Source organism: Cetorhinus maximus, chromosome 17 (assembly GCF_964194155.1).
Source record: "Cetorhinus maximus chromosome 17, sCetMax3.hap1.1, whole genome shotgun sequence".
Lineage (NCBI taxonomy): Eukaryota > Metazoa > Chordata > Chondrichthyes > Lamniformes > Cetorhinidae > Cetorhinus > Cetorhinus maximus.
In genome coordinates, this window is record NC_135895.1 from 61,965,462 (window position 1) to 61,993,282 (window position 27,821).

General features: G+C 40.9%; 1 protein-coding gene across 2 annotated transcripts in view; it reads right to left on the bottom strand.

The window, feature by feature from the left end:
• The window catches only part of raver2 (ribonucleoprotein, PTB-binding 2), an 87,301-nt gene that overhangs the window by 47,785 nt on the left and 11,695 nt on the right, over positions 1 to 27,821 (bottom strand). For both annotated transcript variants that reach the window (XM_078561307.1, XM_078561306.1), the window contains exons 3-6: positions 10,914 to 11,383; positions 2,174 to 2,362; positions 1,275 to 1,401; positions 123 to 205 (exon numbers count right to left, since the gene is read on the bottom strand). In XM_078561307.1, coding sequence (XP_078417433.1) covers positions 123 to 205; positions 1,275 to 1,401; positions 2,174 to 2,362; positions 10,914 to 11,383 — 869 coding nt within the window. The remainder of the gene's footprint in view (positions 1 to 122; positions 206 to 1,274; positions 1,402 to 2,173; positions 2,363 to 10,913; positions 11,384 to 27,821) is intronic.

A 27,821-nucleotide genomic window follows, 5' to 3' on the forward strand; every position in this document is an offset into this window, starting at 1 on the left:
GTAGTTGATGTACAACAATTCAACTAGAATCAGAACTTGCATGCACTGCCCACACTTGTCCAACAATATGCTTTTATACATTGGAATACATTTCTGAAAGTGTGGTTTCTACTTGAAGTTACCTGTGTTTGATTTATCTGAAGCAAGGCTGCAGTCAGTACAGGGTTCGGCAGAACAGGCAGGTTGCTAGTATTTCCTAAAACATCTGAAGAGATCAAACCAGATTAGAGGTTAATCTGAAGAAATTATTTACATACATACATAGTTCTCAATCTAATCATCTAAAAAGAGGCAAAGCACTCATTCCAAATTACAAACTTCTAAAATAGAAAATACTTTGTTTTGTGTCATTTAATTTGAAAACTTACAATTAATATTTACAGATATTAGCATCTCTCCACATACCCAGCCCAACAAGCCATTTTTCACGTGAGCCTGTACAGTGAATATCACTAAGCTATTCCAGCATGTTTGGCAACACAACCACGTCTGATCCTTTATTTATCTGATGCTAGGAGGAAAGCAATCAGTAGAAATTCTTTACCTCTTCCCATCTCCTCCTCAACCAAGGAAGACCACATCCAAATTTAACAATTCTACCAATTAAATTTAATCCTACACTTGTTTAAAATTAAAACACCTAAACCAAGTGCGAGTTTGGCCCTGTTGGTAGCATTTTCTCCTTTATGTCAGACGGCTGAATTTACAACCCATTATTGATCTGAACACTAATTCAGGTTGACACTCGGATTAAATGCTGGAGGAGTGTTATGTTGTCTGGGGCATGTGCTTTCAGAAGAAAATATGCAGTTTTTAAATGGAGCATAGCATACTTGGGTTGATTAAGGCAGATACAGGTGCATCTGTTAAAGATATATAAATATTTTAAGCAGAGTAAAATTCAATGCTGCGGAGAGGAAGAGAGATTAGTTTTGGATTACTCCAACCAGGGTCAGCACAAAGAAATGGGCTGAATTTCATTATCCTTTGCTATGAGCTTTTATTGGTCAAGTTGGGAGAGATCAAATTCCATGAGAAGAATTCAAAAGTGGATGAACACACTCATGGAAATAAAATATTTACTTGTGTGTTCTTGTCTCTAGAAAGAAACTTAAGACCTAATACTAAGTTTAAAAAAGCTGCTTAGACATGAGATGTACAAAGAGTCAGGTGAGGCTACAGATCATAATAGGATCCACTTCTCAAAATGTATAAAGAGTTGAAATGAGTCACAAGGACAGAGAAATTACCTTTCAAAAAAAAAAAATACTCACTTTTTTTGCTAGCATGCCCATGGAAGTAAGGCCTCAGTAGCAATGGCAAGGCAGCAGGGTTACCCAGGCTGTTTATAATCTGCAACGGGTTGGGTTCAGGAAGAAGGCCCTTCCTGCTGTTTAGCAACTTAGGACAAGAGAAATTTTAAATGAGAGCTTTATACCCAACCATTACTAAAACAAGTGCACCATACTAATTTACATAAGGATAGTTTCTTTCTTAGCATATTTAAGTAACAAATTTGCAGGCACTTCCCAAAGTAACTCACTTGTAATTTATCCATTAGGATTATTTGAATATGAATAATAATGAATGCATTTTGATAAAAGATAAATCATCCCATGAAATCATTCTTAAAAGTCAGGAATGTGACTACAGTATCCAGCATTTATGTAACAATATTGTTATAATACTTTGAATAGAGAAGAGTGCCCTGGGCTTGGCTATGGTACCACAGTGCTTTAGTGGCCTGACAACACTCGCCAAAAAGGCTCAGACTTCAAGAATAGCTACTTGGGTGAAGTACCACAGGGTTGTCTGAACCTCACTCAGGCAGCTCTATGGGGCAGGGCGGGAAGTGGGGAGGAGTAGGAAGAATTGACAGATCGTTCAAATTATTTAAGTGCTATCGCTTTAACCACGTTAACACGTGTTCTTTTGAAAATATAAGCTAATATCAACATTATTGCATCCAAACAAACCTGGAATCATTAAAAAAACCCAGGCTTACAACTTTAATTCTCCTGATTATACACTTGAAACAAAATGAGACTTCTCGGTTTCCTGCAGAAAGTTACTGAATATTACTGAAGAACAGAATGAGTGTCAAAATTCTTCCAGTTCTATAGTTTACCAGTACCGTTCCTTAATCCAAAAAAGATTTTAAAACTTGACTTACCAACCTCTGAGCAGCAATAAGTGCTGCCAGTGTACTGCGGCCCGGAGGCCCTGGTGCACAAAACGAAACGCGGGCTTGGCTACCCCCAATAAATATTCCATCAGTGGATCGCTGTACTAATTCAGTTTGATCTGCAGTCTCATACTCCACCACTGCAAAAGAAGGATGGCTACCTGAGGCCTGGGCAAGCTGACAGATAAACAAAAAACAAATAAGTGCATTAAAAAAAAAATTAAGCAGCATTGTTCCCTCTTCAATATTCAGTGGATAGATGGAATATTTTCTGAATGGTCTCAGTTCATTTCCTTTCTTTCCAAACTAAGTTTTATTATCCTACCCAGAGGCTGTGGTGAGGCTGGGCAGAGGTTGGGAGGAGTGTTGTGGACAGCTGTAGGAAAAGAGGGATTGGCAAGTCTTAAAACTTCAAAATCACTGTTGGTGCAATTATCAAAACGTATTGTTTGGGAAAGGTCACAGAAGAGAACTCCAAATACATACAGGGTAATTAAAGAAAAACAATGCCAGGAAACTGAAACTGAAACACAAGAATTAGGAGAGGTAGGCCATTCGGCCCATCAAGCCTGCTGTGCCATTCGATAAGGTCATGGCTGATCTGATTGTGGCCTCAACTCCACTTTTCTATCCTTCCCCCACAACCCTCAACTCCCTTGTTGATCAAAAATCCGTAACTCAGCCTTGAATTTATTCAATGACCCCGGCTCTGGGGAAGGGAATTCCACAGACTAATGATTCTCAGAAATTTCTCCTCATCTCTGTCCTAAATGGGGTTTAATTTTTAAACAGTGTCCCCTAGTTCTAGAATCCCCCAGAAGAGTAAACATCTTCTCAGCATCCACCCTTTTAAGTCCCTCAGGATCTTATATGTTTCAATAAGATCACCTCTCAGTCTTCTAAGCTCTAATGGGTATAGGCACAACCTGCTCAACTTTTCCTCGTAAAATAACCCCTTCATCCCAGAAATCAGTTGAGCGAACGTTCTCTGCACTGCTTCTAATGCAACTATACCCTTAAGTTAAGGAGACCAAAACTGTAAACAGTACTTCAGACACGGTCGAACTTCGGCCCTGTCCAGCTGCAGCAACATTCCCCTTTTACACTCAATTCCCTTGCAATACAAGCCAAAACTGTTTGCTATGAAAGCATTTTAAAAGCTAATTAAAATAGACAACAAGTCTTTAAAAATGCAACCCCTCCTGGAATTACAACTGCGCAAAATGCACAAGCTGGCAGGGCTTCGGAAAACAAGGAGAGTTCAAGCCAAATAGTACATTTAAAATAGGTCTCAAAGGCTCAGCTGGTAAATCAAACATGGTACTGAGTTGCACAAACGAGGAAGCTAGCCAATTCAATTCCCAGTCTCTGGCGGAGTCACCACCTCCTGTTTAAGGGAGGGGAAAATATACAACCCAGTGTTCCAGATTGACATCTATTGATCCATGTTGAAAAACATGTGTAGATATCAAGCAAAACGAGACAGCACTGCAGCGTTCCAAAGTTATATAGCTTGTGGATATTTATTGTTTCATCACATATGAAGAATAGCCACTACAGCAAGATGGTGGGAAACAACTGCCACAAATGGTACAGCTACTCAGGGACCGAGTCTAAACAACTGGAAGTTCAACAAATGTTAAAAATATTAACTATTAATACCAAGTACTAAATGAGTAGCTGATGAGCCTTATCTTTTATTCTTAAGGTTTATTACCATTAATAAAGGTGTATTAAGTATTAAGAGTTTTTGAGTATTAGTAAGGTTTACTAACAGTGGTAAGGTTTAATAGTATTGGTAAAATTTATTACCAGAATTGAAATTAATTAGTAAATGGAGGAATGGCAAGGCTGCTCCAACCTCAAAAGCACACATTCTGTGCTACGTGGGAACTCCAGGACGCTCTCCCTGTCATGGATAACCATTTGGGCAGGAAGTGTCATCAAGTTGCAGTAGCTTGAGCTTGGGGTTTTGGAACTCTAGCAGCAGCGGACGTCACTGGAGTGCATCCGTGAGGTTAAGGACTTTGTGGATAGCACGTTTATAGAGGTGAACACCCCACAGCTTAAGAGTGAGGGAGAGAGAGAATGGGTGACCACCAGACAGTAAAAAGGAACAGGCAAGTCATGCAGGAGTCCCCTGAGTGCATCCCACTCTCCAATCAGTATTCAGTTCCGAGTACTGATGAGAATGATGGTACATCTGGGGATAGCAGTCAGAGCTAAGTCAATGGCACCATAGGTGGCTCAGCTTTCTGGGGGTACAAGGAAAACTGGAAGAGCAAGAGTGATCAGTGATTTGATATTATGGAGAATAGCTATGTATCTCTGCGGTCTCAGGCATGAATCCAAGATGTTGTGTTGCCTCCCTGGTGCCAGGTCAAGAAAGGTCACTGAACGGCTGCAGAGCACCCTGAGGGGGAAGGGTCAACAGCCAGCAGTCGTGGTCCACATTGGTGCAAATGACAGGCAGAATGAGTGTTGTGATCCTGCAATCAGAATTTAGGGAGCAAGGTAGGAAATTAGCAAGGAGGACCTCCAAGTAATACTCACGAGTGAGTATAGAAATAGGAGGATAAAGCAGATGAATGCGTAGCTGGAATGATGTTACAGGAGGGAGGGCTTTAAATTCTTGGGACATTGAGATCAGCTCTGGGGGAGATGAGACATGTATAAGCCTGGTGGGTTGCACCTAAGTAGAGCCAGGGCTATTGGGGAGGATTTAAACAAATTTGGCATGGCATGGGAATCAGGTTCAAGAAGGGAGCTCACCACCACCTTCTCAAAGAGCAATTACAGATGGGCAATTACGGATGGGTAATAAATGCTGGTCTAGCCAGTGACACCCGCATCCCAAGAATGAATTAAAAATAGGAGATAATATCATTGAGGAATACCAAGGTCCACAGAATACTGAAGAGATAGATAGCAATAGAATAGTGATTGGCAAGTTAATAGGTGAGGTTAGAGTAATGGATAAAGAAATAAAGTCTAAATTAGGGTTGCAGTGCAGGCATGTGAATGCACAGATTGTGGTAAATAAGATTGGTGAGTTACAGACACAGATTGCCATGTGAAAATATGATGTTTTGGTTATAACTGAGACCTGGTTCAAAGGAGGCCAGGATGGTGTTAAATATTCCTAGGTACAAGGTATTCAGAAAAGATAGGAAAGGAAGAAAATAGGGAGTGTGGTGGCAGTATTAAGGAGAGCATTGCAGATGTCTCAGAGGGGTCAAGGACAGAATCTATTTGGCTAGAGCTAAGGAACAAAAATGGTGCAATTACATTGCTCAGTGTAGGCTTTGGTCAACAACTAGTGGGAAGGATGCAGAGGAACAAATTTTCAAGGAAATTATAGAGGGGTGCAAAAATTAGAGTGGTTATAATTACCTGAACATAGACTGGGATATTAGTAACATTTAAAGGCGGGGGGGGGGGGGTGGGTGGGGGGAGGCAGCGAGAGTTCCAAGGGTGTGTTCGGGAAGATTTTCTACAGCTGTATGTTTCCAGTCCAACGAGAAAGGCGGTATTGCTAGACCTGGTTCTTATGAATTAGGTGGGCCAAATGGATCTAGTGTCAATACGAAGACATTGGAGGACAGTGATCATAATATCATAAGGTTTAGGCTGGCTATGGGAAGAGGAAAAAGAACAATCCAGAGTAAGAATAGTTAATTGGGGGAAAGTCAACTTTAATGGGGTAATAATGCATCTGGACTGAATAAATTGGGAGTCAAAGGTCGGCAGGAAAAATGATTGTGGAACAAAGAAGGGATAGTTCAGGCACAGTCAAGATATATTCTCTCGAAAGGGAACGGTAGGGAAAACAAAGCCAGAGCTCCCTGGATGATAAGAGAGATAGAAATTAAGATGAAGAAGAAAAAGTGTGCTTATGACAGGTAGAAAATACTAGACTGAATTTAGAAGGTTCAGAGGAGAGATAAAAATGCAAATAAGCGAAGCAAAGGGAGAGTATGAAAAGAAACTGGCAGCCAACATAAAAGGGAATACCAAAGTCTTCAATAGGCATGTAAGTAGTAAAAGGGTGGTAAAATGAGTAGGGGGGCCAATTGGACTCAAGAGAGTTGGGGGGAGAGGTATGGTGGCCATTACCAAGGAGAGGTGCTAGGAAAACTGAAAGGTCTGAAGGTGGATAAATCACCTGCACCAGATGGATTACACCCCAGAGTTCTGAAGGAGATAGCTGAAGAGATAGTGGAGGAGTTAGTGGTGATCTTTCAGGAATCACTGGAGTCAGGGAGGGTCCCAGAGGACTGGAAAATCACTAATGTAACCCCACTGTTTAAGAAGGGAGTGAGGCAAAAGACGGGAAATTACAGGCCGATTAGCCTGACCTCGGTCGTTGGTAAGATTTTAGAGTCCATTATTAAGGATGAGATTTCAGAATACTTGGAAGTGCATGGTAAAATAGGGCAAAGTCAGCATGGTTTCATCAAGGGGAGATCATGCCTGACAAATCTGTTAGAATTCTTTGAGGAGGTAACGAGTAGGTTAGACAAAGGAGTGCCAATGGATGTTATCTACTTGGACTTCCAGAAGACCTTTGACAAGGTGCCGCACAGGAGGCTGCTCAGTAAGATAAGAGCCCATGGTGTTAGAGGCAAGGTACTAGCATGGATAGAAGATTGGCTGTCTGGCAGGAGGCAGAGAGTGGGGATAAGGGGGCTCCTTCTCAGGATGACAGCCGGTGACTAGTGGAGTTCCGCAGGGGTCAGTGTTGAGACCACAACTTTTCACTTTATACATTAATGATCTAGATGAAGGAACTGAAGGGCATCCTAGCTAAGTTTGCAGATGATACAAAGATAGGTGGAAGGACAGGTAGTATTGAGGAGGCAGGGAGGCTGCAGAAGGAATTGGACAGGTTAGGAGAATGGGCAAAGGAAGTGGCAGATGGAATACAACGTGGGGAAGTGTGAGGTCATGCACTTTGTTAGGAAGAATAGAGGCATAGACTATTTTCTAAATGGGGAGAGAATTCAGAAATCTGGAGTGCAAAGGGACTTGGGAGTCCTAGTCCAGGATTCTTTTAAGGTTAACTTGCAGGTTGAGTCGGTAGTTAGGAAGGCAAATGCAATGTTGGCATTTATTTCGAGAGGACTAGAATATAAAAGCAGGAATGTGCTGCTGAGGCTTTATAAGGCTCTGGTCAGACCACATTTAGAATATTGTGAGCAATTTTGGGCCCCGTATCTCAGGAAGGATGTGCTGGCCCTGGAGAGGGTCCAGAGGAGGTTCACGAGAATGATCCCAGGAATGAAAGGCTTAACATATGAGGAACGTTTGGGGACTCTGGGTCTATACTCGATGGAGTTTAGAAGGATGAGGGGTGTTCTGATTGAAACTTGCAGAATACTGAAAGGCCTGGACAGACTAGACATGGGGGAGACGTTTCCATTAGTAGGAGAGACTAGGACCCGAGGGCACAGCCTCAGAGTAAAGGGAAGACCTTTTAGAACAGAGATGAGGAGAAACTTCTTTAGCCAGAGAGTGGTGAATCTATGGAATTCATTGCCACAGAAGGCTGTGGAGGCCAGGTCATTGAGTGTATTTAAGACCGAGATAGATAGGTTCTTGATTGGTAAGGGGATCAAAGGTTACGGGGAGAAGGCAGGAGAATGGGGTTGAGAAACTTATCAGCCATGACTGAATGGCGGAGCAGACTCGATGGGCCGAATGGCCTAATTTCTGCTCCTATGTCTTATGGTCTTATATCTTATGGTCTTATGGAGCCCAAAGTGGGGATTTACACGTTGAGGCAGGAGGATAACTGAGATATTAAATGATTACTTTGCATCTGTGTTTACCAAGGAAGATGATGTTACCCAGGACATGGTGAAAGAAGTAGTAATTTAGACACTAAGAGGGTTCAAAATTGATACGGTGGTGGTATTGGATAGGCTGTTTGTACTTAATTGATAAGGTACCAGGACCAGATGTGATGCACCCAAGGATATTGAGGGAGGCGCGAGTAAAAATTGCAGAGGTACTGATTATAATTTTTCAATCTACCTTAGACTCAGGTGACGCCAGGGGTCTGAAGAATTGCAAACATTACACCCTTGTTCAAAAAGGGTGTAAAGATGAGCCCAGCTACTACAAGCCAATTAGTTTAACTTATGTGGCGGGGAAACTTCTACAAACAATAATTTAGGGCAAAATTAATAGTCATATGGATAAATGTGGGTTAAGTAAGGAAAGCCAGCATGGATTTCTCCAGGGAAAAATATAATTTAACTAACTTGCTGGAATTTTTTGATGTAGCAACAGAGAGGTTTGATGAGGGCAATGCTGTTGACATAGTGTACATGGACTTCCAAAAGGCATTTGATACAGTGCCGCATAATAGACTTATGAGCAAAGTTATAGCTCATGGAGTTGCAACATGGATACAAAATTGGCTGAGTGACGGGAAACAAAGTAGTAGCTAATGGATGCTTTTCAGGCCGGAGGAAGGTTTGTAATGAAGTTCCTCAGTGGTCAGTGTTGGAGCCCTTGCTCTTCCTGATTTATATTAATGACCAAGACCTTGATGTACAGGGCACAATTTCAAAATCTGCAGATGATGCAAAACTTGGAAGCATACCAAAGTGTGAATAGGACAGTGTAGAACTTCAAAAGAACATAGACAAGTTGGTGGAATGGGGGGGAAAGGCGGCAGATGAAGTTCAATGTAAAGAAACATGAAGTTATTCATTTTGGTAGGAAGAACATGGAGAGGCAATAGAAAAAAGGTACAACTCTAAAGTGGGCATAGGAGCAGAGGGGCCTGGGTGTATATGTGCACAAATAATTGAAGGTGGCAGGACAGGTGGACAGCGCAGTTAATAAAGCATACAGTATCCCAGGCTTTATTAACAGGAGCACAGAATATAAGAGCAAGGTTATGTTGAACTTGTAAAAGACACTGGTTCGGCCTCAGCTGGAGTATTGGATCCAGTACTGGGCACTGCACATCAGGAAGGATGTCAAAGTATTGGAGAGAGTGCAGAAAAGATTCACGAAAATGGTGCCAGGGATGAAGGGCTGTTATGTAGACAGATCAGAGAAGTTAGGACTGTTTTCCTTGGAGAAGAGAAGGTGGAGAGGAAATTTCATAGAGGTATTCAAATTATGAGGGGTCTGGACAGAATAAATAGGGAGAAACTATTCCCACTTGTGAAAAGGTTAAGAACGAGAGGACACAGATTTGAAATAATTATCAAAAGAAACAAAATCGATATGAGAAAAATACTTTCACGCGAGTGGTTATGATCTGGGATGCACTGCCCGAGAGTGGGGTGGAGACAGATTCAATCAAAGCATTCAAAAGGAAATTAGACTGTTCTCTGAAAAGGAAGCATGTACAGGGTTAAGGGGAGAAGGCGGGAGAATGGCACTAAGTGAATTGCTCATTCGGAGAGTCGGTGCCTCCTTATGCACTGTAACAATTCTGTGATTCCGTGACATTAGTACTGTCAGAAGAGGTGGGTGAAATGTTCAGCTATATCATACCATGCTATTCTGGATTACTAAGTGTTCATAACTAAAACTGTCTCTTCTCCATTCTCCCGCATTGCAGGACAGCTGCATGGAGGGCAGGAGTGAAAGGAAGGCAGCCAAGAAAGTATCAAAAGGATATCATTGTGAAAAACCAATAAATGTTTCTTAATTTGTTCTAATTCAAAGTACATTATAAAATTCCAGTCAAGAGTTTTGATCAAAGACTGCTGTAGAAATTTGAAGTACAGCACTTCAAATGATAAAGTTACTGGTATGATCTGATATATTTTAGAACTAATGAATTCAACCCAGGAATTCTACTTAACAGTTTCCCAATTTTATATATAGCCTTTTATTTACTGTGGGTACTCGCTTTCAAAACCAAGGGGCAATAATCTAATGCAACAGCAATGTTTAGTAAATTTAGCATGAGAGAAAACAAAAGATCAGAAACAGAATGGGGAATGACAGATGAGGACACTGGGTCAAGATTAAGCTACACAGATGCAAAATCAGTGAACATTCGATGGCCTTTAGTGAATGAAAATATGCAGCAACTTTCTCGCAAGGAAAAGTGTAGGATATAGAGCGTGACCTATGGAAGAAACGCATTCCATTGGCTGAATCCTGTTCCTCGCTATTCCTGTTACTAAGAAGCCAACTCACTCAGTCAGGTCAGCTCCTCCTTAAGAATATTATACAAATTAATATCAATTGAAGACAGTTTATACAAGATTACTTAATATTTTTGATCAAAATTCCATGGCACATTTTTTTTGAAAATCACGTAACTTAGATAAAAGGCCATGGCTCATTGTGCAAAACACCAAAGTTTAAAACAGTAGGTAAGAAAATGAGAAGCTAAAGCAGTATAAAATAAATGGTTCTGATGAAAGTCATACGGACTCGAAACGTTAACTGTGTTCCTCTCCGCAGATGCTGTCAGGCCTGCTGAGTTTTTCCAGCTATTTTTGTTTTTGTTTCAGATTTCCAGCATCTGCAATATTTTGCTTTTATAAAATAAATGGCACTAAGCCTTTAGATTGCAGGAAAAAAGTTCCATGGTTTTTCAATGCTGCAAAATAATGTTATCCAATTCGTATTATGATTTATAATGCTGCATATCCATCTCAAAAAATATTACAACTATTGAAATTACAGTGAACAGTACATGCTAATGAACAAAAACAGCCTGGACATATTCCCTCACTGCTCCACATACCTGACAGAAAAGTGGCTTAAACTTCTGAGAGAAGAATTGCGTCAGTTCCTCTGCATCTTTATAATCATGGGGAATTTTATCAATGCAAAGGCACTTTGAATGAAGGAAATCAGCTGAGAGATGGTCAACATCTGTCCACTGTACATACAGTATGAAAGGCCCCAGCTGTTTACCCATAAGTTCAGATTTAGCTCGAGCAGCAGAGTCCTTCTTCATGTACTCCACAAAACCATAACCCTTTGAATGACCAGTAGTCTCATTATAAACAAGGAAACACCTCTCCAAGTTCCCATAAAGGCGGACCAGTTCTTCAAACTGTTGCTGAGTGTAGGACAATGGTAGCTGAGTAATGCAAAGCAAGGTATCAGTAGGTTGTAGCTGAACAGATATCTCTCTTCCCTGGAAAGTGGACTTATGAAATTTGTGAATGGCATCCTGTGCTTGTTCTCCATTCAGCAAAGTGACAAAAGCTGAAAGAAAAAGTCCAATTTAAATCAAGAATGCAAGAAGTTAAGATGCCATAATATCTGATCATTATTGTATACATTTATCTATGTTCAATTGCCTTCCTTGGCATCAACATTTTCTTGATCCTTTCAACTCAGGAACCAGGGTTGCACAGTGCAATTCCTTCTCCATCATTCAACCTGTATTCCTAACTAGATACTTATTCACGCACAGGCAATGTTACCCTTACACAAGAATTAGCAGGAGGGGGCCATTCGGCCTCCAGACTGTTCCATCATTCAATAAGATCATGGCTAATCTGCTTGTGGCCTCAACTCCACTGTCCTGTTTGCCCCCATAACCCTTGATTCCCTTGCCAATCAAAAATCTAACTCATTCAGCTTTAAACATATTCGATGACTCTGCCTTCACTGTTCTCTGGGGAAGAGGATTCCACAGACTAACAACGCTCGAAAAAAAATTTTCCTTAATCTTAAATGGGAGACCCCTAATCTTTAAACTGTCCCCCCTAGTTCTAAACTCTCCCACAAGGGGAAACATCCTCGCACCAGATTCCAGAGTTCTGTAGTCTCTCCCCATTCAAATAATATGCTGTTTATGTATTCTTCCTGCCGAAGTGGACAAGTTAACATTTTCCCACATTATATTCCATCTGCCAAATTTTTGCCCACTCACTTAAATCTAAGCCCCTCTGTAGACACTCTATATCTGACTAAAATTTAGTTTCTGTCTACAGCCCATTTTTTTCAGTTTTTATTTTTTTGTGCAGTGCTGTTATTTCTCTCAGAACAAGGTCTGCATGGTACATTTCAGGCTACTGTGCGATCATGCAGCTGAGCGAGAACATTATTTACAGGTGCCATTTATTACATTAGGGGCTTGAACAAATAAACTGAGGTAGAAAACCAGTTATATCATTGAGCAACAAGAAGCTCTACTTCAACAAAAATACTGATTTAAAATGGAAAAAGTAGAAATTTTAAATTAGGATAGGTCACAGGACTGACTGACAGCTTCAACCAACAGAGACCGAAAGTTGCATTGATCTGAAGACTATATAGATCATTGGCTGATTTATTCACCAATTTCTGCTATGAAACTATTAGCTTATTGATTAGTTTGTTTGTCGTCACTGGCTACACAGGATTAATACCAGCTTCCAATTGCTATTTTCTTCCCAAGTTAGTCATTCGGCCTGGGAAGCTGAAGCTCCTAGTACATTTCAGTTTTGATTTCTGTCAAAGGAGAGTTGAATAGGCTAATCAGAACTGAACGTTGACAGATTGGTATAATTCTTTCAAATAGTGAATTTGATAGCTGGCTGGACAACATGTTAAAAAGACTTGCTTATATAGTGCTTTTCATGGCCGCCAGACATACCAAAGTGCTTTACAGCTAATAAAGTACTTTCTGAAAGGTAGTCACTGTTATAATGTAGGAAAAACAGTTTGCACACAGCAAGTTCCCACAAACAGCAATGTGATAATGACCACATAATTTGTTTTTAATTACGTTGATTGAGGGGCAAATATTAGCCAGGGCACCAGGGATAACTCCCTGCTCTTCTTCAAAATAATGCCATAGGATTTTTTTCATCCAGCTGAGGGGAAAAACAGAGCCTCAGCTTAATGTCTCATCCCAAAGATGACATACCTCCAGCAGTGTAGCCTTGCGCACTCAATTCCTTGTGTGGGACTTGAAACCAGAATCTTGTGACTCAGAAACAAGAGTGCTACCAACTGAGCCACACATGATCCACTTGCCAGCCATCGCAAATAATTCAAAATAAGTGCCCCAGATTAATCAACTTACATCATTTAATCCTATACATTTCATAAAGAAATGTTAATTTATACAATAGTTTTAACCAGCAATTACAAATTAATCCTTCGAAACAATTAAGTTTTGTTCAAATTGCATACTACAGCCTCTAGGTCAATACTAGAAAAATGATTAATGTATTATTAACAAACTTGAATTTAAGGGCAATGAATACTCTTTAAAAATTGAAAATTCAAACTATAGTACATTGCAACCAAGGTTACAGGAGTCCCAACATTCTAGATCGTTTTTTGTTTGGCTTCACCTTTTATGCTTTGTAATGCTACACCATTTGGGTTTTTAGCTTACACAGCACTGCCTGATGTAAACAAAAGATCAGCACACAGGCTCTAATAAAGATAGAATTCAGAATTTTAAGGCAGTATTGTCCAATAGGAATAGCTGACATGCCACAGTTGTGTCCACAGCAGCAACATTTTAGTCATATGCACTAATTTTAGTAGAAAACATCTTACATACAGGTAAAAGTACTTCACTCAACATCATTACTATCCCAAAACCCAAAAAGGACATTCAGTGATCAAAAATAATTGCTTTTTTGCCTTACCATTTTTACTAACAAAAGTACAAAAAGGTTGAAGTACACATGTACAGGCTGTGCAAATGTGAATGCTGAGGTTACATATTCAACAAGTGCTGTGTGCTCATGTTTTATTTATTATCTAGAAATGCAATTAGCCACATGTAGCAACTGTCTAATGTATTGGACAGCCCTTCCAATAAGGGGAAACGCTTTCAATAATTTTGCATCATCAGGATGGAATCACAATTAATGTAAAAAAAAACTTCAGATGCCAAAAACACTCAGGTTAGGCAGCATCTGTGGATAAAGAAACATAACTTTTCAAGTCAATGACCTTCAGACAGAATTGGAAGATATGCAGATGAAAAACCTTTAACAGGTACAAATCCAGGGAAAAGATGGCAGATCAATGAACAAAAAGTCTGTGATTGTGACGACCAGAAATGATTAAATGATAGAAGCAACAATGACCATGAGAGAAACGAAAAACAAAGATGTGCCCAGAGTCTGTGTGAACAGTTACAACAAATGGAAGTAGAGGGAGGGAAACCTAAAGAATCTGGCAAAGAGTTGAAGGCTTTATGACCTAAGGCTGTGGCAGAAAGAAAACATGTAGAAGTTAGAGGTGTGGACCGCCCTCATTCGTCTGGTACAGTTAGAAATTCCTCATCCTAAGCATCAGCTCACACCTCCTGCATCCCAGTAGCTCAGGCACAGCCATTCTCCATTATTAACATACGCTGTAGGAGAGGAATATGACAGCAGTTAAGATCTGAAGTTGTTGAAGTCAATGTTAACACCAGAAGGCTGTAAAGTGCTCTGTTCCCTCTTCGAGAAAATCAATGTGATTAGTCAAGCAAGAATTTCCATTTTGAATTCCTTACTATTACATTTTTGGTTTAGAGATATTTTCTATTTTCTCCTTTAGTAGGAATTCCATTATTTTCTGACCACTGATCTTAAGCTAACTGGCGTACAGTTTCCAGGATATATTCTATCTCGCTTAAGTACAGGTAGGTTAGCCAGTCCTCTGGTTTTGCACCTTTCTCGAACAAATTAATTAAAAATGTGTAAATGCTCCATCCTCCAGGTCCTTTTAAAACGTATGGATGCAATCCATCCAAGGCCAGGGGTTTTATCTTGAGTTGGTTAGTTTAATAATTCTCTATTTTATATGCAGTTATATCATTTCTACACTCATCCTCTAATGTCTGTTCACCCGAGCTATCGTCCAGGTAAAGACTGAAGCAAAGTAATTATTTAATGTTTCGCCATTTTGCTTTGCTGCCAACGATTTTATTCCATTCCTCTTTTGGTAGCTCTATTTCCATCATGATTTTTATTTGCCGGCAAAATATTTTACTATAGTGTTTTATATTCCTTGATAATTCAATTTCAAAGTTCCTCTTTAGCTTCCTAATTACTTTTTTGACTTCTCTCCTAATGTCTTTGTGTACTCCCTCATCATGCTCTCCCTGCTATCCATGTACTTTAGTGTACATCTCTTTCCTTGCTCTCAATTTTTTCCTTGTGAATTTATTCATCCATAGTATCTCAATATTTAGAATCATATAATGGTTGCACAGCACAGGAGGAGTCGTATCTGCTCCAGCTGTTTGCAAGAACAATTCAGCTATTCCCCTGTAACAAGAAGTTCATCTTCAGGTGCTTATCCAATTCCCTTTTGAAGTCACAATTGAATTTGCCTCCAACACTCTCTTAGGCAACATATTCAAGATACTAACCACTTGTTGCAGAAAAAGTTTTCTCAAGTCGCTTTTGGTTTAGTTTATTCTTGTCTTTTTAATGCAATATATTTTTCCTAGAAACTGATCATTTTAAACATTTTGCGTTGCTGTTCTACATCATTGATTGTCAATATTGTTCTGTCAATATTGTTTCCCATTTTATTTATCAAGCTTTACTCCAATGTATCATGGTCTTTGTCACACTTACATCCTTCTCCATCATCATAAAGCATAGTATATTATGGTCACTATTGCCTAGATTGCTACTTTGACTTCTCTTATCAGTTCTGGTTCATTTCCCATTACTAGTTCCAGAAGCAAATCCTCCCTGGTTGGGCTTCTTCTATTTTGGATTAGAAAAGAGGACTTGCCACATTGCAGGAACTCCTTATCCGCTTTACATATCTCTTCTGGCTAATTAATTTTGGGATCTTTGAATTTTTTTTTTAAAAACTCATTTCCCCAAATTGTTTGCATTTTTCTTCCTCTACTTCCCTTCCAGTACTAGATGGTCTGCAGACTATCCCTATTAATTTATGTAAGAGGATCAATTAATCCTTTCTAATCTTTTGTCACTATCCACATGGATTCGATTTGTTTTAAATGATGGCAGCGTCAATTTTTTCTACTGTCATTATTCCATTTGTAACTCCACCTCCCGTTTTTTCCCCTCTATCTTTTCTAGATACATCATACCCTGTATTGTTTAATCCCCAATCCTGATTTTCTCTGGCCATACAATCCCTACTATATCTGGTTCCTCGCAAAACATTACTGCCTCCAGTTCTCATTTCAGTAGATGCTGTATGCATAACTCTTAACAGTAGCACTCTTCCTTTATTTGAAAACAACCTTTTACACTCTTCTATAACACTTTCCTGGCGATTTATGTCCTCCCATACTTTAGTCTGTTCTATGCTCTCTGATCCTGTTTTGTTTCATTTCTTGTGAATCCCTCCCCTCATCTTACTAGTTTAAAACCTATGCTACCTCCCCATTTATCTTTTCCGTGGATACACTGGTCTCATTCTGGTTCAGATCTGCTGTGACGTGTTGTGACTGCAGAAGGTGGAAGCTCCTGGATGCTAGCATGATTCAGGGCAAACATGTCTGTAGTAAGTGTCTGTGACTTGAGGAGCTTTGACTCAGTCACTGAACTGGAGGCTGAACTGCAGACACTGCGATACATCAGGGAAGGGGGAAGTTACCAGGAAACTTTATACCAGAAGGCAGTCACACCCCTGATTTCATCAGTGGTCAGGGACTACAAGTGAGGCAGGTATGGGGACCCAGAAGGTAGAAGCGGGGGAGCTTCAGGCTTTGCAATTGTCTAACAGATTCGAGGTGCTTGCAACCTGTATGGATGATAGTGGGGACTGCAGAGTGAATGTGCAAACTGACCAAGGCACCATAGTACAGGAGACTAATCAAGAGGGGAAGTAAATAGGAATGTAGTGGTAGTAGGGGGTAGTATAATCAAAGAGACAGACAGTTCTCTGTAGCCGAAAGCGAGAGTCCAGAAGGTTGTGTTGCCTGCTCGGTGCCAGAGATCAGGTCATCTGCTCTGGCTGGAAAGAAACTTGCAGGGGGAGGATCAAATGATCGTGGTCCATGTAGGTACCAAAGACATAAGTAGGGCTAGGAAAGTGGTTCTGCTTAGGGAGTATGAGCAGCTAGGGGCTAAATTAAAAAGCAGAACTGTAAAAATAAATCTCTGGATTATTACCTGAGCCACTAGCAAATTGGCGAAGGGTAAATAATATTAGGGAGTTGGATGCATGGCTCAAAGATTGGTGTGGGAGAAACGGGTTTCAATTCATGGGCACTGGCACCAGTACGGGGGAAAGTTATGCTGGGACTAGTGTTCTGGTGAGTGTATAACTAGGGAGGTGGAGATGGCTTTAAACTAAATAGTGGGGGCAAGGGATCAAGTTTGGGAATGTGTGATCAATTTAAGAGAGAAGACAAGGCAAGAGAGCAAGGCAGCAATAAGAGAAGTGATAATCAAAGCATGGCTGGAAGGGACAGAGCATACAAACATAAGAGTGCGCCAGCAGATAAGGCCAGAGATTGCAAAAATAGTAAAAAGACAAAGTCAAAGGCTCTGTATCTGAATGCACGTAGCATTTGTAACAAAACAGATGAGTTGACAGCTCAAATAGAAATAAATATAAATGATCTGATAGCCATTACAGAGACATGGCTGAAAGATGACAAAAGCTGGGATCTAAATATTCAAGGGTACGTAACATTTTGGAAGGACTGGAAGCTATGAAAAGTTGGAGGGTAGCTCTGTTAATTAAGGATGACATTAGTATAATAGTGAGAGATAACCTTAGTTCTAAATATCAAAATGTAGAATCAGTTTGGGTAGAGATAAGAAACAGCAGAGGTAGGAAGTCACTTGTGGGAGTAGTTTGTAGGACCCCTAACAGTAACACAGTGTAAGAGTATATGGGAGGAAATAATGGGGCCTTGTGAGAAAGAAACAGCGATAATCATAGGTGATTTTAATCTATATATCGATTGGGCGAATCAGATTGGCAAAGGTAGCCTGGAAGGTGAGTTCGTAGAGTGTTTTTGGGGCAATTTCTTACAGCAGCATGTGCCTAGAGCAGACTATTTTGGATCTGGTAATGTGCAATGAGGCAGGATTAATTAATGACCTCTTGGAAAAGGCACCCCTGGGTTGCAGTGATCATAACATGATTCAATTTCGCATTAATTTCAAGCAAGAGAGGGTATAAGACAGGTGTTTTGAACTTAATAGGGGCAATTATAAGGGTAGGAAGACAGAGCTGCCTAAAGTGAATTGGGAAGTTGGGTCAAGGGATAAGTACAGATGCAGTGGCAGGCATTTAAGAAGCTATCTCGTAACATTCAGCAAAGATACATTCCAGTGAGAAAGACAGACTCTAAGGGAAGAATGGACCATCCATGGTTAACTAAGGAAGTTAAAGATTGTATCAAATTGAAAAGAAAAAACATTCAATTGCATGAAGATTAGTGGCAGGTCAAAAGATTAGACAGATTATAAAAATCAACAGAGAATGACTAAAGAATAATGAGAGAAAAATTAGAGTACAAGAGAAAGTTAGCTAGAAATATAAAAACAGTTGTAAGAGTTTCTACAGGTATTTAAAAAGGAAAGTAGTAAGGTGAATGTTGATCCTCTACAGTGTGTGTCTGGGGAATTAATAATGGAAAATAAGGAAATGGCAGATTAATTGAGCAGATATTTTGTATCCTCTACAGTGAAGACAGATGCAAGTAACATCTCAGAAATAAGTGTGCATCAAGAGGTGAACTGGAGGGAGGAACTTAAAACAATTACAATCACCAGGGAGAGAGTACTGAGAAAATTATTACCACTGAAAGCCCCAGGTCCTGATGGACTTCATTCCAAGGGCCTTCAAAGAAGTGGCTGTTGAGATAGGTAGATGCATTGATTTCAATTTACCAAAATTTCCTAGATTCTGGAAAGGTCCCATCAGATTGGAAAACAGCAAATGTGACTCCTCTATTCAAGACAGTGGGGGGACGGCGGGGGACAGGGGCAGTGGGGGGAAGAAAGAGACAAAAAGCAGGAAACCTACAGGCCAGTTAGCTTAACATCTGTCATAGAGGAACTGCTGGAATCTATTAAGGAGGTTATGGTGGAGCGCTCAGAAAATCTCAATGCAATCAGGCAGAGTCAACATGGTTTAGTGAAAGAGAAATCATGTTTGACTATTCATATTCTTTGAGGAAGTAACAAGTAAGATGGATAAAAGAGAACCTGTGGATGTGACATACTGATATTTCCAAAAGGCATTTGACAAGGTGCCACATCAGGGGTTACCACACAAAATAATGGATTGTGGTGCAGGGGTAACATATTAGAGGATAGCGGATTGGTTATCTAACAGGAAACAGTAGGCATAAATGGGTCATTTTTGGGTTGGCAAGATGTAACGTGTGGAATGCCATAGGAATCAGTGCTGGGGCCTCAACTATTTACAATTTATACCAAGGGCTTGGATGATAGGACCGAATGTATGGTTGCTCAATTTGCTGATGACACAAAGAAAGATAGGAAAGTAATTTGTGGAGAGCACATATAGAGTCTGCAAAGGGATATGGATAGGTTAAGTGAGTGGGCAATAATTTGGCAGATGGAGTAAAATGTGGGAAAATGTGAACACAAAATGCCCGCTGAATAAAAAAGCAGCGTACTATTTAAATGAGGAGAGATTGCAGAACTGGTGATACAGAGAGATCAAGGTGTCTCAGTACATAAATCACAAAAAGTTAGTATGCAGATACAGCATGTGATTAGGATGAGAAATGAAATGTTGCCGTTTATTGCAAGGGGAATGAAATACAAAAGAATGTTTTTCTACAGTTGGGTAGGGTATTGGTAAGGCCACATCTAAAGTACTGTGTAAAGTTTAGTTCTCTTTATTTAAGGAATGATGTAACTGCATTAGCTCACTTGACTGATTCCTGGATGAGGGGATTCTCCTATGAGGAAAGGTTGGATAGGTTGGGCCTGTAGCCATTGGAATTTAGAAGAATGAGAGGCAATCTTATTAAAAGATAAAAGATCCTGAGGGGATTTGACAGGGTGGATACTGAAAGGATGCTTCCCCTTGTGGGAGAGAATAGAACTAGGGACAGAGTTTAAAAATAAAAGGGGTCCCCCATTTAAGATGGAGATGAGGAGGAACTTTTTCCACTGGCTCCCAGTTGAAAAGTGTCTCAATTTTAAGATTCTCATCCTTGTTTTCAAATCCTCCAAGGCCTCGCCTCTCCCCATCTTTAACTTCCTCCAGCCCTACAACCCTCCAAGATATCTGCAATCCTCCACCCACGAATTGCTCCAACATTTGTGGCCATGCCTTCAGCTGTTGAGGCCCTAAGCGCAGGACATTCACCTCTAAAACTCTCACCTCTTCCCTCCTTCAGGGTACTTTATAAAACCTACTTCTTTGACCTTCTGCCCTTATATCCTGTCTGCTTTATTTAGTTTGTTGTCAAATTTGCTGGGTAACCTTCCTGTAAATGCCTTGGGGAATTTTGCTATATTAAATTCAAGTTGTTGTTATAAAGACTTCATTCTTACCTGAGCTTTCTCAAGCTTACAAGTTTCATTCCTTTCTTTGCCCAGTATTTACTATTAGTTGTTTCTTCTTTCATAGCCATATATTTTTACTTTGACTGATTTGTTCAAAAACGTTTTCTTCTTCATAGCTTTTAAACTGACTATCTGTATATCTTAACTGAAGCTGACTTCACATACTCATGATACGTGCATTAGCCATATTGTCATTGTGTAAATGATAAAATCAATATAAAAGCAGGTCTCTTTTCCAACAGATGCACTTCCTCGAGCTTTCATTGAATTTCTTTTGATGAGCTGCAACAGCAAAGGTTATCGCAGAAAATAAAAGCTCATGGTGTAGGGGGTAACATATTGACATGGGTAGAAGAGTGGCTAGCTAACAGGAAATAGTTGGCATAAATGAGTCTTTTTCTGGTTTGGACATTATAACGAGTGGTGTGCCACAGGGATCGGTGCTGGGGCCTCAACTTTTTACAATTTATATAAATGACTTGGATGAAGGAACAGAAGGTATGATGCTAAATTTGCTGATGACAAAGATAGGTTGTGAGTAAGTTGTGAGGAGGACATAAGGAGGCTATAAAGAGATATAGATAGGTTAAGTGAGTGGGCAAAGATCTGGCAAATGGAATATAATGAAGGAAAATGTGAAATTGTCCATTTTGGCAGGAAGAATAAAAGCAGCATATTATCTAAATGGAGAGAGAGATTGCAGAGCTGAGATGCAAAGATCTGGGCATCCTGGTGCATGAATTGCAAAAGGCTAGTATGCAGGTACAGCAAGTAATTAGGAAAGCTAATAGAATGTTATCATTTATTGCAATGGGAATTAAATACAAAAATAGGGAGGTTATGCTTTAGTTATAAAGAGCATTCGAGACACCATATCTGGAGTACTGTGTACAGTATTGGTCTTCTTATTTAAGGATGTAGATGCATTGGAAGCATTTCACAGAAGGTTTATTAGACTAATACCTGGAATGGGAGGGTGGTTTTATGAGGAAGGGTTGGACAGACTAGACTTGTATCCGCTGGAATTTAGAAGAAAAGGCAACTTGATTGCACCATAAAATCCTGAGGGGTCTTGACAAAGTGGATGTGGAGAGGATGTTTCCTGTTGTATGAGAATGTAAAACTAGGAGTCGCTGTTTAAAAATAAGGAGTTGCCCATTTAAGGCAGAGAAGAGAACATTTTTTCTGAGGGTTGTACCTCTTTGGAGCTCTCTTCCTCAAAAGACAGTAGCAGTGTCTTTGAATATTTTAAAGGCAGAGGTAGATAGATTTTTGATAATCAAGGGGGTGAAAGGTTATTGGGGGTATGCAGGAATGTGGAGTTGAGGTTACAATCAGATCAGCCATGATCTTATTGAATGGTGGAGCAGGCTCGAGGGGGCAAGTACTCCTGCTCCTAATTCGTATATTCTCATGTTCATTGGAGCAATGCCAAAGGCCAAGGACAAAGAGGTCAGAGTGGGGTTAGCATGTGACTGGAAGCTCAGGGCCACACTTGCAGATAGAACAGAGAAGCTGAGCAAACCGGCCACGCAAGTACTACCTTGCTTATATTTCTCCTCATCCAACTTCCTACAACAACTTCATTCCCTTCTCCCAGCTTCTCCAACTCATCGCTCGTATGTGCCACTTTTCATGCCAGAGTTTCTGAAAATGTCCTATTTCCTCAGCCACAATTCCTCCCTTGCTATGGCAGACAAGCCTTTGAATGTGTCCATCGCATTTCCTTCACTGTCACCTTCACCCCTTCTCCACCCTCCTAGTTCTCAGTGATCAGCAGTGCTAAAGTGTCTCCAAATCAAATATTTCAGAGGGCTTAAATCAATGGCTGGTGTGGGAAACGGAGAAATTCATTCTGGTGCTGGGGGAGGTATTTGTCAGTACATTATTACCATACAGTGAATGAAGTTTTGTCTTACAATCAAGTGCAATATACTAACTTTGCAATGCTAAATGCAAACTAGAAATATGATTGACAGTCAGACAGGATCACAGGGTTCTGTTCTGCAGTTGGTCATTAGGCCCATAAGAAAATGGGCCATTTTGGCATCCTTTACTTGATATTCTAGTACAAACCACCCAATTACACTCATTGGAGGAAACAGGGGCTGAAATGTTGAAAGATTATCCTTTGCGCAGGATTTTATGCAGCGGCAGGGGCAGGGCCCGCTCGCCGACACGTAAAATGACACGCGGTGACATTGGGGGGGAACTCCCAATGTCACTGTGCCCCATTTAAATTTTCAGGAAGGCGAGGGCGCAGCGAAATCAGCTGTGCACCCGCCGACCTGTCAATGGCCAATTGAGGCCATTGACAGAGTCCATTAAGTAATTAAAGGACCTGCCCGTCCAACCTTAAATTTGGCGGGCAGGCCAGGAGCCCCGGCACAAACTAGAAACAGCTTGAAACCTCATCCACGGGCAAGATGAGGTTTCATTCAGGTTTTTAAAAATTTTAATGAAGTTTTTGTGAAAATTATGGACATGTTGGGGAAATTTTACTGTTCTATTTTTAGGTTTTTTACATTTTGAGCCGATCTCCCTGAGGCTGCACTTAGCCTCAGGGAAATGAGTGTGCTCTTTCGTGTGCATGCGCGAAAGATCGCACTCTCGGTTTTGGGATTTCCGCCCCCCCTGCCCACACAGGAAGCGCATAGCGCTTCTGTGCAGACATCATGCTGGGCGGGCCTTAGTTGACTGGCCCACATAAAATGGCACCACGACCCCAATCGGGGGCGCTGAACAGAAGCATGCCTGTGCAGGCCCACCCTGCAACTTCGCCCCCGACAGGGGGTGGGAAGGGTAATTCAGCCCTTTTATTTTCTCATAGCATCAATTGTGGCCAAGCAGCTAACCTGCATGCAATTCTAGATTCCCATTCTCCACCATCTTGGAATATGAGTGTCACTGGCAAAACTAGCATTTATTGTCCATTCCTAATTGTCTTGAGAAAGTGGTGCTGGACCATGGGAACAATGAAGTCAAGCTTTTTATTTTCATCACCCAATATCCCCACATCTGAAATAACCACCAAGTATGAAAGAACCAATCCATCTTTCTATTATCTCGTCATTAATTCTGTGGCCCATTTTAACACTTGTACTATTTTGTACAAAATCAGCTAACTCAGAACTAAAAACAAAAAAAACTACTGCGGATGCTGGAAATCCAAAATAAAAACAGAATTACCTGGAAAAACTCAGCAGGTCTGGCAGCATCGGTGGAGAAGAAAAGAGTCGACGTTTCGAGTCCTCATGACCCTTCAGCAGAACTGAGTATAGTTAGGAGAGGGGTGAAATATAAGCTGGTTTAAGGTGGGGCGGGGTGGGGGGAGAGAAGTTTGGTGGCGGGGGTGGGGTGGTTGTAGGGACAAGCAAGCAGTGATAGGAGCAGATAATCAAAAGATGTCACAGACAAAAGGAACAAAGGGGTGTTGAAGGTGGTGATATTATCTAAGAAAATGTGCTAATTAAGAATGGATGGCAGGACACTCAAGGTACAGCTCTAGTGGGGGTGGGGTGGAAACACTGACAAGGTATTATAGTTGTAGATTTAAAAATAATGGAAATAGGTGGGAAAAGAAAAATCTATATAAATTATTGAAAAAAAAAGGGAGGGGGAAGAAATGGGGTGGGGATGGGGGGAGGGAGTTTAAGATCTAAAGTTGTTGAATTCAATATTCAGTCCGGAAGGCTGTAAAGTGTCTAGTCAGAAGATGAGGTGCTGTTCCTCCAGTTTGCGTTGGGCTTCACTGGAACAATGCAGCAAGCCAAGGACAGACATGTGGGCAAGAGAGCAGGGTGGAGTGTTAAAATGGCAAGCGACAGGGAGGTTTGGCTCTTTCTTGCGGACAGACCGCAGGTGTTCTGCAAAGCGGTCGCCCAGTTTGCGTTTAGTCTCTCCAATGTAGAGGAGACCGCATTGGGAGCAACGAATGCAGTAGACTAAGTTAGGGGAAATGCAAGTGAAATGCTGCTTCACTTGAAAGGAGTGTTTGGGCCCTTGGACGGTGAGGAGAGAGGAAGTGAAGGGGCAGGTATTGCATCTTCTGCATGGGCATGGGGAGGTGCCATAGGTGGGGGTTGAGGAATAGGGGGTGATGGAGGGTGTCCCGGAGGGAACGATCCCTACAGAATGCCGCCAGGGGGGTGAAGGGAAGATGTGTTTGGTGGTGGCATCATGCTGGAGTTGCCATCCATTCTTAATTAGCACATTTTCTTAGATAATATCACCACCTTCAACACCCCTTTGTTCCTTTAGTCTATGACATCTTTTGATTATCTGCTCCTATCACTGCTTGCTTGTCCCTACAACCACACCCCACCCCCCAACTTCTCTCCCCCCACCCCCGTCCCCACTTTAAACCAGTTTATATTTCACCCCTCTCCTAACTATACTCAGTTCTGCTGAAGGGTCATGAGGACTCGAAACGTCGACTCTTTTCTTCTTCACTGATGCTGCCAGACCTGCTGAGTTTTTCCAGGTAATTCTGTTCTTGTTTTTAACTCAGAACTAGTTTGAAATTGAATCTGGAATTTCCACAATTTGGTCTGGCTCAGTTCCACATTGCAACTTAAAAATTGAATCATAGGGAAAGTTTATTTGTCCTTCGAAAAGAATGCATAGATATTAACATCTGTGCAATTATTAATATATCGCAAAATCATCACATCCAGCTAGTTTATGACTGTTACTTAAAGCCTTCTTCCCAATTTCAGAATAGGAACAATCCCATTCATCTGTTACCCTTGATCACTTAGGACTGAGATGAGGGGAAATTACATCACTCAAACAGTTGTGAATCTTTGGAATTCTCGGCCCCAGAGGGTTGCGGATGCTCCATCATTGATTACGTTTAAAAAATAGGATAGACAGATTTTTGGTCTCTCAGGGAATCAGAGATACGGAGAATAGGCAGGAAAATGGATTTGAAGCTCAAGATCAACCTTGATCATATTGAATGGCGGAGCAGGCCCGAAAGGCCATATGGCCTATTCCTACCCCTATTTCTTGCGGGTAATGCTGATCACTGGTTTGGAAGATGATATTTATGAAGTCCTGACAAACTAGAATATCCTGTAAAAAGTGCACATTGAAAGGGATAGATGTTTAAACTGGTAAATGGGGTGCTGACAAAGAACTGTTTTACCTAGATGGTGTTCAGCTTCTTGGATGCTGCTGCAGCTGCAACATAAGGCAAGTAGAAAGTATTTCACTGCACTCCTGGCTTGTGCCTTAAAGATGACGGTGAGAAGCTTTGGGGGGTCAGGTGGTGAACCATTCGGCACAGAATAAGCAACCTCAACATGGGTCATGAGTTCCTCAATAATAACACCCAGCATGTTGTTTGTGGGGATTGAGCGATGGCAGCACCATTGATTGTCAAAGGGAAGTGTTTAGGCTCTCTCATACTGAAAGTTGTCATTGCCTGCCAGTTAAGTGGTGCAAATGTTACTTTCCACACATCAGTTCAAACTATGCCAGTTCAGGTCTGTTGCTTGCAGTAAATGAGGAATTGTGAATGGAGTTGAATACTGTGCCATTATTGAAAAATAACAAGTCTGCTTCTGACCTAATGATGAAGGGAAGGCTACTGATGCAACAGCTGCAGATGTTGGAATAGGATGTTGCCCTGAGGGACTCAAAGCAATGTGCTAGGACTAAGATGACCGTCTGCAAAACTACAACTATTTTCCTTTGTGCCAGGTATGACTCCAGCAACTGGAGAAAATTTCTCCATTTCCCATCGGCTAGACTTTGACTAGGTCTCCATAGTGTCATATTCAGTTGCCTGCTGCTTTGAATGAAGGGCAGTCATTGTCACCTCACCTCTGGAATCCATCTTATCCATGCTGGACAGGTAGACCCCAATCTGAGCAAGTGTTGCTTGACAGCATTTCCACAATTTTATTGATGACAGAAAGTAGGCCTATAGGTTGATAGCTTACTGGATTGGATTTGTTCTGCCTTTTGTGGACAGGATATACCTGCATAATTTTCCACACTGTTGAGCAGATGCTGTGTTGTAGCTACACAAAGCAACAATAAATGGGTCTATTGTTTGCTCGCAAAGAGAATGAATCTGACTGTCTCTGGAAGCTGAATCTGTCAGGCACAGGCAGGAGAAACATTCCACACTTAGAATTTTTATTTACACTCTTTAAAAAGGCAGAGCCTAGTGCCTGTGAGCTTTACATTACTTTAGAGCTGATGTCAATCATCAGGGAAAATATAATTATTCACCACTGGCTTAATTTGGGGGGTCAGGTGGTGAACCATTCGGCACAGAATAAGCAACCTCAACATGGGTCATGAGTTCCTCAATAATAACACCCAGCATGTTGTTTGTGGGGATTGAGCGATGGCAGCACCATTGATTGTGGAATTTGTGCATTTGTGCATTTGTGGAAACATCAAGATTGTATTCAAGTATTAACCTGTAGTTACAGGTAAATTACTTATCAAAATGTTATTCTAGCCCAAGCATAAATTGAGCAATCAAGTTTCAGTGCTGAAACTAAGTTTTAAAGACCAGATATTTAATAATTCATACTTTCACTACCCATCCGCCTTAAGTGAGAGGCTTTTAAAGGTCTAAATTCAATTAATTTACCGGAATGGGTGGAGGGGGCAAAAGCGAGAAAGAAAAAGAGAAAAAGAAATGTAGAAGAGCAGAGGAAAGAAAAAAAAACATTGAATTTGACGTATCCTTAAGAGAGGCTTTCTAGACTAAACTGCACCTCAGTCATGTGTTACATCAGATCTCCCAGTTGTACCTGACAGTTGTTTCCAGCTGGCTGTCATTGAGCTAAATGGAAATTGTCAATTTGAAATCCTACATTCTGACACTGACATCAGAATCTAACTCAAAAGCTCCATGCTAGCTGTCAAGCCAAGTAGTGAAATTTCCTAGAAGAAAAGCCAGAAGAATATTTTAAGAACTAACTTCAACAAATAAATCAGTAGTGCAGTTTCAATATAGTCTTAGCATTAACATCCCTGTGCTGCTGAAATGGTACCTGCTGAACAGTCATGATCAAAGGATTCTTAGGCTGCTGCTGTGACAAACGGCAGCAACAAAGCTCTGGAAGAGCATGCAAGTATCTTGTCCAAAGAGCAAAGGATGTAAAAATTATCCCTCTCCAAGATCTCTAATTCTTGGTGAATGGTAGTCAGGGCTAAGATCCATTTCTCAAACATTTAAAATAATC